Source organism: Colius striatus, chromosome 1 (genome assembly GCF_028858725.1).
Source record: "Colius striatus isolate bColStr4 chromosome 1, bColStr4.1.hap1, whole genome shotgun sequence".
Classification (NCBI taxonomy): Eukaryota; Metazoa; Chordata; class Aves; order Coliiformes; family Coliidae; genus Colius; species Colius striatus.
Window position 1 is genome coordinate 123,683,345 of NC_084759.1, and position 13,465 is coordinate 123,696,809.

The 13,465-nt window shown below is 42.8% G+C and overlaps 1 protein-coding gene across 1 annotated transcript; it reads left to right on the top strand.

Moving 5' to 3' along the window:
• The first annotated feature begins 1,766 nt into the window (after positions 1–1,766).
• LOC104558363 (3 beta-hydroxysteroid dehydrogenase/Delta 5-->4-isomerase type 1-like) lies at positions 1,767–12,123 on the top strand. Its single transcript, XM_010202924.2, has 3 exons — positions 1,767–1,963; positions 7,421–7,585; positions 11,309–12,123. Exons 1-3 carry the CDS (start codon positions 1,810–1,812, stop codon positions 12,121–12,123), a joined length of 1,134 nt encoding a protein of 377 aa, XP_010201226.2. The 5' UTR covers positions 1,767–1,809.
• The last annotated feature ends 1,342 nt before the right edge of the window (positions 12,124–13,465 follow it).

Sequence of the window (13,465 nt, forward strand, 5' to 3'; positions counted from 1 at the left end):
CCTTAAGGCATTTTACTTCCTTTCTAGCAGTAAAAAGGAAGCGCTGTTTCAGAGAATACAGGTTGCAGCAGCAGGCTTTGGTCAGTTATTTTTCCTTGCAAAATGCATGCACTGCACAAAATTAATTTGCACCAGCTTCTGATAAGAACATACAGTGTCAAGGTCTTGTGTGAGAGAAGCCAAGGAAATAGGCACGGATTAGACTGTTTTGTAAGTTTTGTTGGGGTAAGGGAAGGATTTTCAAGGACATTTTGATAGAAACTGCTGCCAAAACTTTGTAATCTCTGTCAGCTAGGAACCTTTCTCTTCCAACAGAAATAGTTTTGCTTTCCTCCTGACACTTGCAGGCACAGTTTTGCTCTAAAAAATTAACAATGGGGGAGCACTGCTTCTATAGATTTTCTGCAGGGCTAATTAATGAGTGAACAAAATTCTTGACTGACTGGTTTAGGAGTTAGCCACATATATGCAAGTAAAGCATTTTTAGAGATCCATTCCAGCTGAAATTAGTGATCTCCTTTCCAATGACTCCAGCCTAATTAGTTGTGTTGCTGGGCTTCTTTGTAGCATCCTTCTCCCTTAAGGTAGCTACCTATTTATGATCTTGCTTCAGTACTGATGTTTGCCTATCCCTGTGCAAGAGAAAAACTACAGCTTCAGTCAGTGTGTCCTGACTGCACACAAAGACCCACAAAGGCAGTGCAGGTATTAAGAGCTTCAGGCTAATAACTGAGCCTGGTCTCACACTAGAAAAGAGCTTTGCTAGAATTGGAGTGAAATCCTGGATAGAAACAACCAGGCATTTTCTGTATATTTTGGAGATGTAAAGAGCAATGACATTGTTCACTGTGAAAGCATAAACAGCCAACCACAGTCTTAACTAGGTACTCACACATCAGACATTTCAGAGGTGAATCTTTTTCTTCCGCAGCTTTAATAGCAATTACACCACTTATTCATTTTGAATGCCTCAAGTTTACCTGAGCAAATACAAAATCCCAGATGTTAGTTTTTGATCTTGCACAGGGAGTGAGACACATATGCCATCATTGGGGATCCCAGTCTCTAAAAAACATACAGCAGCAGATTTCACTTATTGGAGCATTGCAAACAGCTTCTCTTGCTATTTTCATTTAATTTTAATGCACTTTACCTTCATATTAATACTGTGCTACACAAGCAAGTACAGCTACAGAGAATTATCAGCATGAAAGCTTGCCCTCTGGGGATTTAGGCATGTAAGATCACATGTAGGCAGGCACTCAGACCTTGCTGCATCCAGAGCTTTCTCCTTTGAGAGGGGAGGGGTGGACCCACCACATTCATTTGCAGCAAGGGAGGCATGCGAGAGGGAGGGGAAGCAAAAAGACCGAGGAGGTGCTCTGCGTTATATAAATACAGGGAAATCTCCCCCACAGCCTTTTGAGAGCTAGAGAGGTGGCACTGAGGATCGAGGCAGACTTTTGTGAGGTTTGTTTGGCATTGAAGTTGATTATGAGCATTTTTCAGATTGGTTAATTTCTTTAGTTTGTCATAGTTTGTAGCTTTTTCTTCACATTAAACAATGCATAAGCAACCTCTGATTAGGAATAGCTAGAGAAAGGAAGAAATGCTTTTAAAAAATGTTGTTTAGCGTAGCAGTTAAGAGTTTGTTTTTCACTTGTCTCTCCTTCTGGTAACGCCCTTTGATTTGTAAAGATTCCAGAGGTTGACATGCATTCATTTCCTCAGGCAGAAGGTGAACCGGCCTCTAAGCCCAGAGACAACCAGTCTAAGCCAGAGATAGCCACTGAAGAGCAACCCAGAGCAATGTCCCTGTCTGGGGTAAGCTGCCTGGTGACAGGAGCAGGAGGATTTCTTGGCCAGAGGATTGTTCGCTTGCTATTGGAAGAAGAGGAGGCGCTGGCTGAGATCCGACTGCTAGACAAAGCTTTTAGCAGTGAAGCACTTGAGAGGTTTGAACGTAAGTACCATCTTGCGCAAGGACTATGTGTCACAGGTGTGCTGTTGTCTCCTGTGAGTAGCCTGGAAGCCTTTCTCTCTCATCCAAACCTGTTTTGCAGCTAGAGGTTTTATTTCAAGGAAGTCTTGCTTTATCACTCCCTCTCCCTCCTGCACAGAAATGAGATGTAACATGTAAAAGTGAGAGTTTCCTTTGCCAGACCCTGAGGCTTCTTCTCTAGATTGGAAGAGAGACTTATGGACTGTTCATGCTGTAAATAGGCTGCCTTCAACATACCTTCTAGAGCATCAAAACCCAGAGAGCAGTAATTAGTGCAAAAATCTCTTGCTTCTGCTTAGGGGGAAGGAAAACTCAAGCGTTGCTATAATGGAGCGGTGGGGGGATGTAATCCAAAGCATACTGTCCTGGGCTCTGTCGTTCTAGACTGGGAGGCAGTGGCAAAGTTGTTAATGCTTTTCTTCAGCCTGTGATTAGTTTGGTTAATAGTAATCTTTTGGCTGGGATTTGTGATGAAATATCTTTAAAACTAATTGTATTTTTTAATATTATTGCAGTTGCTTGAATAACAGAACCCTTTTGTGCTATGCACAGAAGAGACAGGACTCATTTGTAAAGGGAGAGTCAGGACTCTGGCTTCTTGGATGGACTGGATGCACAAATAAGTGATATACCCAGTGTCAGAAATGGTCTGTGGCAGGAAAAGCTGCTCAGAGTGTTGTATTTTAAATGTCCCATGTCCTGGGATCCTGAACATAGCTATAAAAAGCATTCAGGAACCTAAATTAAATCAAGTCCCTACATCACATTCACTTTACAGTGCTTTCCTCCATCACATCTTAAGCTTAAGACTATTCTTCCTCTATACAGGCAACTATATGGGAACCCTAATGGAATATCGTGGTACAATTTGCTAAAGAGCCACAATTCTTCTTACAAAGTATTTCAGGGTCATCAAAGAACAGTAGCAGTGCATCATAAACCTGGCACAAATTGCACAAGCCTTCAGGATGGTTTTATACAACTCAGACTTGCTCCTTGTTAAATCTCATTCAGTGTTTCCCTGAGTATTTGCTAGATGCCCTTGAGTCTCACAGCAGCCCTTCCCGCTCTCATGTCCAGGCAGTTCCCACTGTGACAAAACCCACAGCTGCAGTGGAGCTTGAAGTGCTTGCAGCAGCAGGAGTCTGTGGTTTAGTGGAGACAGAGGCATCTGCGCTGCTTTGGGCCAGGAGAGCTTTGTGGGTGTACTGTAGCTTCCTGGGGAGTGAAAATGGCAGCTGGTGTGAGCACAATCTTGGCTGGGCTAGAACAAAAGTTTCGCTCTTGGATTTGGGTTTTTTTTGTTAATAGGAAAGCTCTAGGACCTCTTTCCTTATCCTCCCTCCTCCATTGAACACTGCCCAGACATTCCCTCTCCCAGTCTTGGAACATTCCTGCTGCCTATCTGACCAGCACAAGAGGAAGGGAAAAATCAGTTACCAGAGTGTTCCCCCCTAAATAGGTAGTAGGAACAAAGGCTGACAATTCAGATGTGTTTGAACTGCTTTGAGGCGCTGCACTTTGACTGGCAGTCTCTCTATCTGTATCAGCCTCTACAGCTAGATCTCATGTGTCCTGCCAGTGCCTATGCTCAAGACTACCTGAAATCTTTTTCCTGCCATTCCCTTTCAAGCTTTTCTCTAGCACAATAATTCCTATTCCAAATACAGGGCTGCTGCAAAACCTGCAGGGCTTGGAGTCTTCTGACCTGCATTATTTTTACTGCAGAGACTTTTACTTCCTAGCATATGTTGTTTGGATTTCTTGAACAGCTAGGAGCACAGAAGAGTGGTTTTCTTTCTCACTAAGCTCTTAGGCACCTTTCACTTGCAGTATTTTTGCAGAGTCAGGGCTGTGGGTAGGAAGACTGAGGAGTATGTGCAAGTTTCAGCTCTTTGTGCCAGGAGACATTCAGGGGCACTCTGTTGTCCAAACAACTTTCCTGCTGAGACCTTGACCATTGTACTCAGTCTGCATAAAACAGTGGCATTTGTGGTCTTCAACAGCCCTAGGGAGTCCAGGATGATCCAATCAATGTCAAGTGCTGTGAGCTGGAGTCTTCCCAGTTATATTGTGTGGTAGACTTGAACATGGTAGTTCGGTGCTTTGGGTTTCCTATCTCCCATCTCCAATTCAAATATATTTTTCTGTCTTTTCTGTGCTTGCACTTATGTAATTCTTTTTGTTGTTCACTATTTCACCAGCACTTTTGGAAAAATTAGAAACTCCTAGGTTGTTCTCAAGATTTCTCGCTGTTTTAAAATGTTGATTCCTCCATGTCTCATTGCTCTGTACAGCTCTCCCCTCTCCCCCTAAACTTTCATTTCATGTCATTTTTCAGAGACAGACATTTATGGATTGTGTGATGCTTCAGCACTGAGTGGTTTTGCACTGCCAACCCAGTACTTCTCCAAAGCAGAAGTAGAGGGAGCAGGAATGTTGTGTTTTGGTTTGGTTTGATTTGTTCTTTTCTGTTTTGTTTTGGTTTGGTTTTTTTTTTCCCCAAGCTTTTGCTAGGGGAAAGTTTCTACACTGGGAAACATACTCCTGTTTTTTTGGAGGCATTCATTTGCCTTTATCACTGCATTCAGAACAGAAAAGCAGAGTAGCAACAGAACTTCCCAGTAGCTGAAACTGGAACAGAATAAACATTTCAGCTCACCTGGGCCAAAGAAGCCAATAAATTGCTCTGCCCTTTACAAATGGAAATAAGATGCAAGTTTTAATTTTCTCCTGTGAATATACAAAGAGGGCCATTTTAACTAAGAATCCAGTTAACCAAGAAAGTGGAGCTCTCTCTTGAGTATCTTTCCCAATCATCCACCCCACAGCTGTTAGGACTTCTACAAAAGAGCAGTAAGAAATTCAAGCTATGTCTTACAGATATTGCTGTTTGCTTGAACTTTAAACAACACACAGAAAACAGAAAGAGAGTTTAGGGCAAATAGACTGACTGGATTGCTGAGTCAGACCCTGCTCACCACAGGACACAGAATTTTATTGAGTAATCGTCGCATTTCCAAGCAAAACCTACCCTGTAGCAAGCAGGGAGCATTGCTTACTGCTGAGGGGATGCAGAAACCATTGGTGAAGTAGAAGAAGCTTTCCCAGTTTCTCACAATCACTGTATGCAAAAACAGAGAGCTGAGTTGAATTTATTCTTTTCCTTCCCCTTCCACCTGACACACAGATGATATTTTGATGCCTGCACAATAGTTTGTGCAGATGGAAATCAAGTTTCTCTCTACTGTCCAGGTCAGACTGAAGCCACTGTCTGTCAGTCATTTCTTCTTTCCTCTATCTGCCTCCATAATCATCTATAGTTTTCCTCTTCTCTCAGAGTAGAACAAGATCAATCTGCTGATTCCTGGCATTTAGCTGATACTGATAAAGTGAATAAGGCCCATGCTATACTTACCATGACAACTTCTGCTGGCTAAAGTGGAATGGAGGAGCCGCTTTCCTGCCATCACACACACACGGTTCAAATTACAGGCCCAGACAAGGCATAAAGCAGCTAGACAGCAGCTTTCTAGTGACTAATACCAACTGTCCCTATGATCAGCTTTAAAAGGGACAGGTTTCTTTTGCATTTTTCCTGAAAGATTTGGTTTGCATGTATAAAAACTTCCCTTCTTGCTAACTCCTGCCCAGGTACAGTGACCACTCTGAAGAGGTCACATGTCAGAATTTACATTGTGAAAACCATGTGGTTCAACCCTTTGGATTATTGCAACACCACAAACCCTTGTTCATGGAGAACAACCACCTAAGGTCTGTGCAAAGACTAATGTTTTTTTAGAGCAAATCCAACTGCCAGGTGTTTAACAAAAAGCTAAGCCCATAGTCTGATGCTTTTGTGTCCATACAAGTAGAGGTTAGTGTAAACCTCTTGGAAATGAAGCCCTAGGAAATTAATATACCCTGTAAAATAAATTTTTTAAAAAGCATAAGAGAGCTTGTGGCAGTGACTGTGCTTGTAAGGCAGTAATTCTAGATTTAGTAAGAGTTTTGTACATGTTTCTCTGTTTTCACATCTCAGACCCACTGACTGTGACAAAAAAAAAAAAAGACCTTTAAGCCTGTTGCATCAGAATAATTGTTAATTATTACAGGATTACAGTCTAGCATGCTACAGAGATCAGTAGATAAAGGATACTCCCACTCAGTTTCATACCCCAGCAGCTGTCTCAGTGTTTCTCCATCAAAGACATGGGATGAAATATTGCCTGCTTTGGAGCTGGCAACAAGCACTAGGATACCCGAGATTTCAGTCACAGCTGAGGCTGAAAGCTGTATTAATTAATCAGATTCTTCCCTTATCTAAAATGAGCTTTTGATTATGCTGGAAAAAGACAAGAGGATCTGCCCATTCCACAGAGTCCCTTCCCAGTAGCTGTGCCTGGGGAGCCCTCTAGTGCAGCCACAGCAGAGGACTTGATGTAGTGACACCTTAAACGCTGTCAGTCATGTTGAGAAAGTCTTCTCTTCTCCCATGGCATAGCTGCAGTCAGGCCATCAGACTTCCCAGGAGAGCAGCCTAGCCTTAGACTAAAAATTTCTCTGGGCAATTATCCTGTGCTGGCTCAATTTTGTTTGTGTAGTTCTGTATAAGGATGCTTCTGCTCAGCAAAACTTCTCTGTGCTCCAGGACTGCACCAGGGTCACACATATTAGCTGCTGGGGAGGGAGGGGGCTTAAAAAACATTAAAGCAAGCCAGGCCTGAGGCAGATCAGGAGAGCAGCCTTGGGAATTTGCATTTGGACAAGAAAGATGTGCATGCACAGCACAGGTGCTGAAATAGGGCCAGAGCTGGAGTTAGAAGAGACACAGTAAGTCCTGGCCAAGGTACAAAAAGAGTCAGAATTGTAAGATGTTAAAAGAGATGCAATATGGGCAAGGTCAAGGGGCAGAAAATAGGTGGGAACACAGTTCTGTGCACACATGCTGTGGGCTGAGAGAGACCATTCATCACCTTGAAGACAGGAGCTTGCAGTGCCTGACTGTTTGGTAGACTTGGCTTAACACTTCCATAGACAGCCAGTCACCAGTGTATGCATAGATAAATCTGCTTTGCCCGTGAACTTTGAAATAGTCACACCTCAAGGAAGCTTCAGGCCCTTGCTAGCAGTGGGAAATACATAAAAAAACCCAAACCAAACAAATTATGTTGAATACAGGCTCCAAAAATACAGTTGGTAATGCAACATAAACTTCTATAGCACCATAATTAGCAGTTGACAATATAGTCATTGGAAAATGCCTTCTGTTTTGTCGGCCTTAAAATATTGTTTCCCTGCATGGACAGCACCTCCCAGGCACAGCATCAGCATCCACACAACCCTTCATCACCCATTTTTGAGCTCTTCTTAGGATGCCTGTAAGGTCTTTTGCTTTGTTTCCTGCTGCCCTTTCAGAGTTCCAGGGTAAGACTGAGGTGAAGATCCTTCAAGGGGACATCCGAGATGTGCCGTTCCTGCACCGTGCCTGTCAGGGGGTCTCCCTCGTCATCCACACAGCTTCCATCATCGATACCTTGGGCCTTGTAGAGAAGCAGCTGCTCTGGGAAGTCAACGTAACAGGTGAGTGGGTGAAGCACCTATCTCAAACCCATGTCTGCTTAGGAAAGGGGGCACCTGACCTGTTCTTTTGAGCCAGATTAACTGGGTTGTTCTGCATCTTGCACAGCCACATCTGTCAGGGAGAAGCATGCGTATGTGTAGCTGCATGCAGCTCTGGCCCTCTCCATGTCCACCTTCCATGTCAGGGCACCGCAGTATCATTCACTCTTGTCAGTGTTCACATGTGCCCATCCTGAGACCTGCACAGGCTCTGCCTTCAGTGGGGACAGCCATAATCCCATGATCAGTGGACTTTTCTGGAGGCAATTAACCTCTGAAATCCCAACGCGCGTGTGAGAAAATCGGTTCTTTTTCTCCCTCCCCACATAGCATCCCTGCCCACGCACATGCCTGATTTTTTGCAAACACTAGAGCCTTTTGCTGCAACTGCAGTGACCTTGCACTGCTAACATCACAGAGCCTGTTTCTGTCTTTTTTCTTCCTCCTCTTTTCCACCCTATTTGCCATTATGTCTGTGTGTGCACAAATGCAGTTTAGACAGAAGAGCAGATGTGCTCTCACCTTGAGCTTATAATTAATATTCTTCCAATAAACTCAAGGCTACAGGAGGGAGGGGTTTCAATAAACCTATATTCAGTGATTGGATCTCTCTTTCTACTATGGAGCTCCTATTCCTCATTAAAAGATCAGATGAAGGGGGAAGGTTCTGATTTAGAAATGGCCTGTGTGGCAACAGCTGCTGGGATATTTAAATATGTCCTAAAATAATAACTTCCTCTCCCTCTGATCCCAAGACCCTCTATGCCTTTCAGAGAATGGGTAATGCCTAACCTGCATGCAGACTGACCTCTCTGGCAGTGCTGCTTCAGCTCCTTGGTGAGGATTTGGGGAAGATACTCCTATTTATGTGAATAGTTTTCCTGGCTCTTTTTTTCCTTCCGCCAATGGTACAGGGCTTCTTCACAGAAAAATAAGGAACATACTTCTGCAGGCACCACTTTCACAAATACTGGCTACTCACCAGTGTTCAGAGCAAGAGAGCATTCTTTGTAGCTGAGTTGCCTCCTACATGTACCTTAAAAACAGTGGGATGGCATTTTGATCATTTTAACCTGGCTCATTGCCTGTACATTCAGCTTCCAGACCCTTTCATTTCTGCTCAGTCAAAGCCACAAATTGTCAGTGGCCACAAATTAGAGCCCAATGGGCAGCTGCTTAGGTCCCTGCCAGGAGGGAGAAGCAGAAAGGCAAGGTCCTCTAAACCTGTGCATTGAGTAGTATGAAAAATAAATATAAAAGGGTGGCAGCTCAAAAAAAGGATGTGTAAAACTCTATCTTTATGACCGTACTCCTGATACAATCTGTTTTTCATAGCAGAATGTGTTGCCTAAACTCATGGGAGACAAAAAAAATCCGAGAGCAAAGCCAACAGACCAAATAAATATTAAAATATCCCAAACACAGAAAGCTCTCTATGTTTGTCCTGGAGTAAGAGATAGAGAGTTATTTAAGTCTATCCCATTGTTCCGTTTGGCAGGTTTAGACTTAATCACAATGTATTTATGTTGTCATAAATCATTCGTACCCCCTCCCAACAGAGTCTGCCTGTGAGCAAAAAAAGCCCACCGGGCCCTATGCAGGTTAACTGATAACATTTGGTAGAACAAAAGCACACACCAGTCTTGCTCCTGGAGCAAACTAACCCTGTGGTTAGTCAGTCAATACTGCAGTCCTCTTCCTCCCTTCCTTCCATTTCCATTTGATTTCTTTTCTATCTTTCTGACCAGACAATGCACTGCTACATGCTTCATAGATTTGCAGGATGAAAGTTTTGTTTCTCCTAAAGAAATCAGAACTTTTATAATACAAATGTGAATGATGATTCACAAACTAGAACCGAAGCAAACAAGTTAAACTCTCCATGATGCAGGGCTTTCCTTTGCCTCACGTGCCATGCAACACCTCAGAGCAACAATACTCTTTTAGGAAGGGAACAAAATTTTTAGGAGGAAGGGAATTAATAAAATAATTAAATATAATCCAAACCAAAGTACAGTCTGTGACTCAGATCCTCAGCTAGAAGGGCTTTGTGTGCTAGCAAAACTTGGAGATCTGCTCCACAGAAGAATAACTTTCTTCCATGCTATGTCAAAGGTGCTCAAATTCCTGTTGGTGTAAGAAACTTTTCGTTTTTTACATACGACTTTGATTTGCAAATAAAACACATTATATTTTAGGGAAACTGATTGTGAACAGATACTAACTGCCAAGATAATTTTGTTTGCTTTTCTAAAAACTTGCTGACTCAGTAGATTTTATCTAGCCCTTCTGCACTTTATTACTCTCCTTCACTTTCTAAACTTTCTAAACAGCATTGACAGCAGGAATTAGGCTATTCATTTTAACAATAATGTATTAATTACTTAGGATTCCAGATGACTCTGGCTTGTGTGTTACCTAAACGTAGTGACTTGTATGAACTCACTTTTCATGTGAATTTATTCCTGGCTGTGTTACTTTTCTTTTTTTCCTGTGCACTTCATGACACTGTTTCTTAAAGCCTCATCCAGATTTATTGTCACATTTGTTTAAACTTCTTTCTTTTTCTCGTTCAGTCTTGAAAAAAGAAATTTGGGTGGCCTAACCAGATTCAATTCACTAATTCTTCCAGTTTTTCACTCATTAACGGATCCATATTTTGCTGCCATTATTCCTCGGCCCTCTGAACCTCTTATTCATTGTATTACCTTTAGCAATGCTAGCTCTGCATTGTGCTGCCTTCAGTTGTTGTCATAACAGACTAAACAGATTTATTAGATGTGCCTCACTGCTAGTGTTTGATTCTATCCCCTAGATTTTAGGCCATTCCCTTCTGATACCACATCAGTCATTTTGGCTTAATGTTTCTTTGCCAAAGACACTTTCAAATGTCTCTGAGCTGTATCTTCTTTTCCAAAGTCACTGGTCCTCTCACACATAATCTCTCTTATTATACCATGCAAACAAATAAGGCAATTTTTGCCTCAAAACTCAGGACAAAAAGAAAAAAGACTCTACTTTCAATTAAAGCAACACAACTCATTATTTACTTCCCCCTTGAATGTTTTTTCCTAGCCTCTTGGCTATTTGAAAGACCTTGAACTTGACAGTTTACCTCTGCTCCTCTTGATGAAAGCATTATGATAGGATTTTAAAAGTAAGAAATCCTATATTACTGCAAGTAAAAGCCAGAATATGCCAATGCATACACAAACATCGCTTAGCTCACCACCCTTTATCCTATGATCTTTGACTACACGTATCATGTGTTGTTCTGACATAAGATCCCTCTCTTCAAGACCTTCTCTGAAGCCAACTGAATAGTGGCTAGACTTCAACTGGACAAAGCTGATTTTGCAGTAAACCTGAAGCTGTGGCCAGTGTCCATGCTATTCTAAGAAAGAACAAAAATTGCCTCTTGGCATAAAACACCCTACAACATGTAATTAAGACCCAAGTGTTCATCCTTCTTTAACTCCAGCGGGTCCACTGATACCATTTAAGTATGGATTCGGAGCAGGTTCAGTTTCACTGAACGCGCTGCTTGGTTCAGGACAGGATCTTCCAGCTGCAGGAAGGGGATAGCTGGCCAAGCTCAGTCCAGAGATGCTGTTTCTGATCTAAAAAGCCCACCTTTTCCTCCTTGGAGAGCTCTCAACTGACTTGCACATTTTTCTTTTGAAGGTACACAGCGACTGCTGGAGGCATGTGTCCGCTGTAACGTCCAGCACTTCATATATACCAGTACCATAGAAGTGACAGGCCCAAACTGCAAAGGTGACCCAATTTTCAATGGTGATGAAGACACAGTTTATAAGAGTGCACCAAAATTTCCTTACGCCCGGAGTAAGAGACTGGCAGAGGATTCTGTGCTGAAAGCAGATGGCCAGACACTAAAGGATGGTGGTATGCTGATGACTTGTGCCCTGAGACCCATGTACATTTTTGGAGAAGGATGCCCATTCCTTCAAGGTCATCTGGATAAGTGTCTGTTGAACAAAAACGTCTACCTTCGCTTCTCCAGGAAGCAGGCTTTGGTGAACCCCGTGTATGTGGGGAACATCGCCTGGGCACACGTGCAGGCAGCCAAAGCCCTGCGAGACCCACAGAAAGCCCAGCACATGAGGGGGCAGTTCTACTACATCTCAGATGACACTCCTCATGTGAGCTACGCGGATCTAAATTTCGAGCTGACCAGGGACCTGGGCTTTGGAATCGAGTCCCGGCTCCCCATGCCTCTGACAATGTTGTATTACTTCTCGCTGCTGCTGGAGATTGTGAGCTTTTTGCTCCGGCCTTTTGTCAGATACGTCCCTTCCACCAACCATCACCTGGTCACTCTCCTGAACACCCCATTCACCTTCTCTTATAGGAAAGCGCAGAAGGATTTTGGCTACGTGCCCCGCTACACTTGGGAAGAGGCCAGGCAGCGCACTGGCCAGTGGATTGCGTCCATAGTACCACAGAGAAGGGAGTGCTTGAAAAGCAAGGCTGCCTAAGTCTTAAGAGGAGCTGAGACCTAGCTAAACAAGTAGGGCCTTGAGCCAGAGGAGAGCTGAGTGAACAACAGCAGCAGATAACTGCAAAGCATTTAAATGAAGACTTTGAGCAACAGCCCCTTTCATTCCCCCCCCCATCCACTCTCCCACATCAGAACACATAAAAGTGAAATGTTCATTTCTTTGCTGAGTACAGGCTGATTAGGGTAACTTTCCTTACAGTCTAAATCCACTTCTACATCTTTTGGGGCATGAAGACTTCATACAGTCCATGGTGTGTACACACATCAGCCTTTCTTTTCACTTCATGACACCTCTGAGACTTTTGTAATGCAAAATTTGTCCTAAAACTATGATGACACTTTACAAATATGTACTACTCAGCAATACCCTACTCACTCTGCTCTTGCCAGCCTTACCAAGCACACGGTTGGTAGAAGCCACCTGATTGTAAAAGCTGTCACAAATCATGCTCCCTTTTTCAAGAGCATTGTCCAATTTCATGTGCCATTCACCTGACAGTCAAATTTGGGTACATTGTAAGGCCAAAAGCACAATGTAAGTGCAATATAGTTTTAGTCAGAACAATGTGTAGCGGGAGAGAAGGGGGGAAATTGCTCAGGTGAAGATTTCCTCATCCATCCTCATTTTCCTAGTTACTAGTTTTGCAATAAATTTGATGGCTGCCCAGCAGAACACCTTCAACAAGTTGAAAAGGAGAAAAATATTGGCGTACAGCCTTATGCACTGAAAAGTTTCCATTGCAGAATCAAGACATTTGTGAACATTGAGGAAAAATAAACAGTGCTGAAAAAGTAATGCTATTTCCAAGTTTCAGTTCAGAACAAAAGGCTAACTTTAGCTGATGGATGCACCTGTGCTGTCCCTGTGCTCCTCTGAAGGCCAGAAGTGGGTCTGGCTCAGAGCTGGGGAGAGTTTCGTGCAACTTCTTACAGGAGCCATCTTTACAGCCCCTTCCCCATTACCAGAAACGGCTTCATATCAAACCATGACAATGTGTTTCTGCAGAATATGTAACTCGACTTTTGGGCCAAAAATGTAGAACTTGTTGGAACAAATAGATAGGATCCAGTGTTTGCTTTTTAATGTACAGCTTGCTCTAAAAGATGGGAATTTCTTTGTTCGGTTCAGGATGGTGTGAACAGAAATATTTTACTTGACTCACTACTACTGTAGATAAAAAACATTTTGAGAGATGCTGGCAGCTTACAGTCTGTGTTGAGTTTAATTTTTCGGTGTTCTAGATATTAGATAGTCCCAGAGCAAATAATACCATTTTATTTAGCTACATCTTAGGTTAAGTATGTAAGAGCCCAAGCAA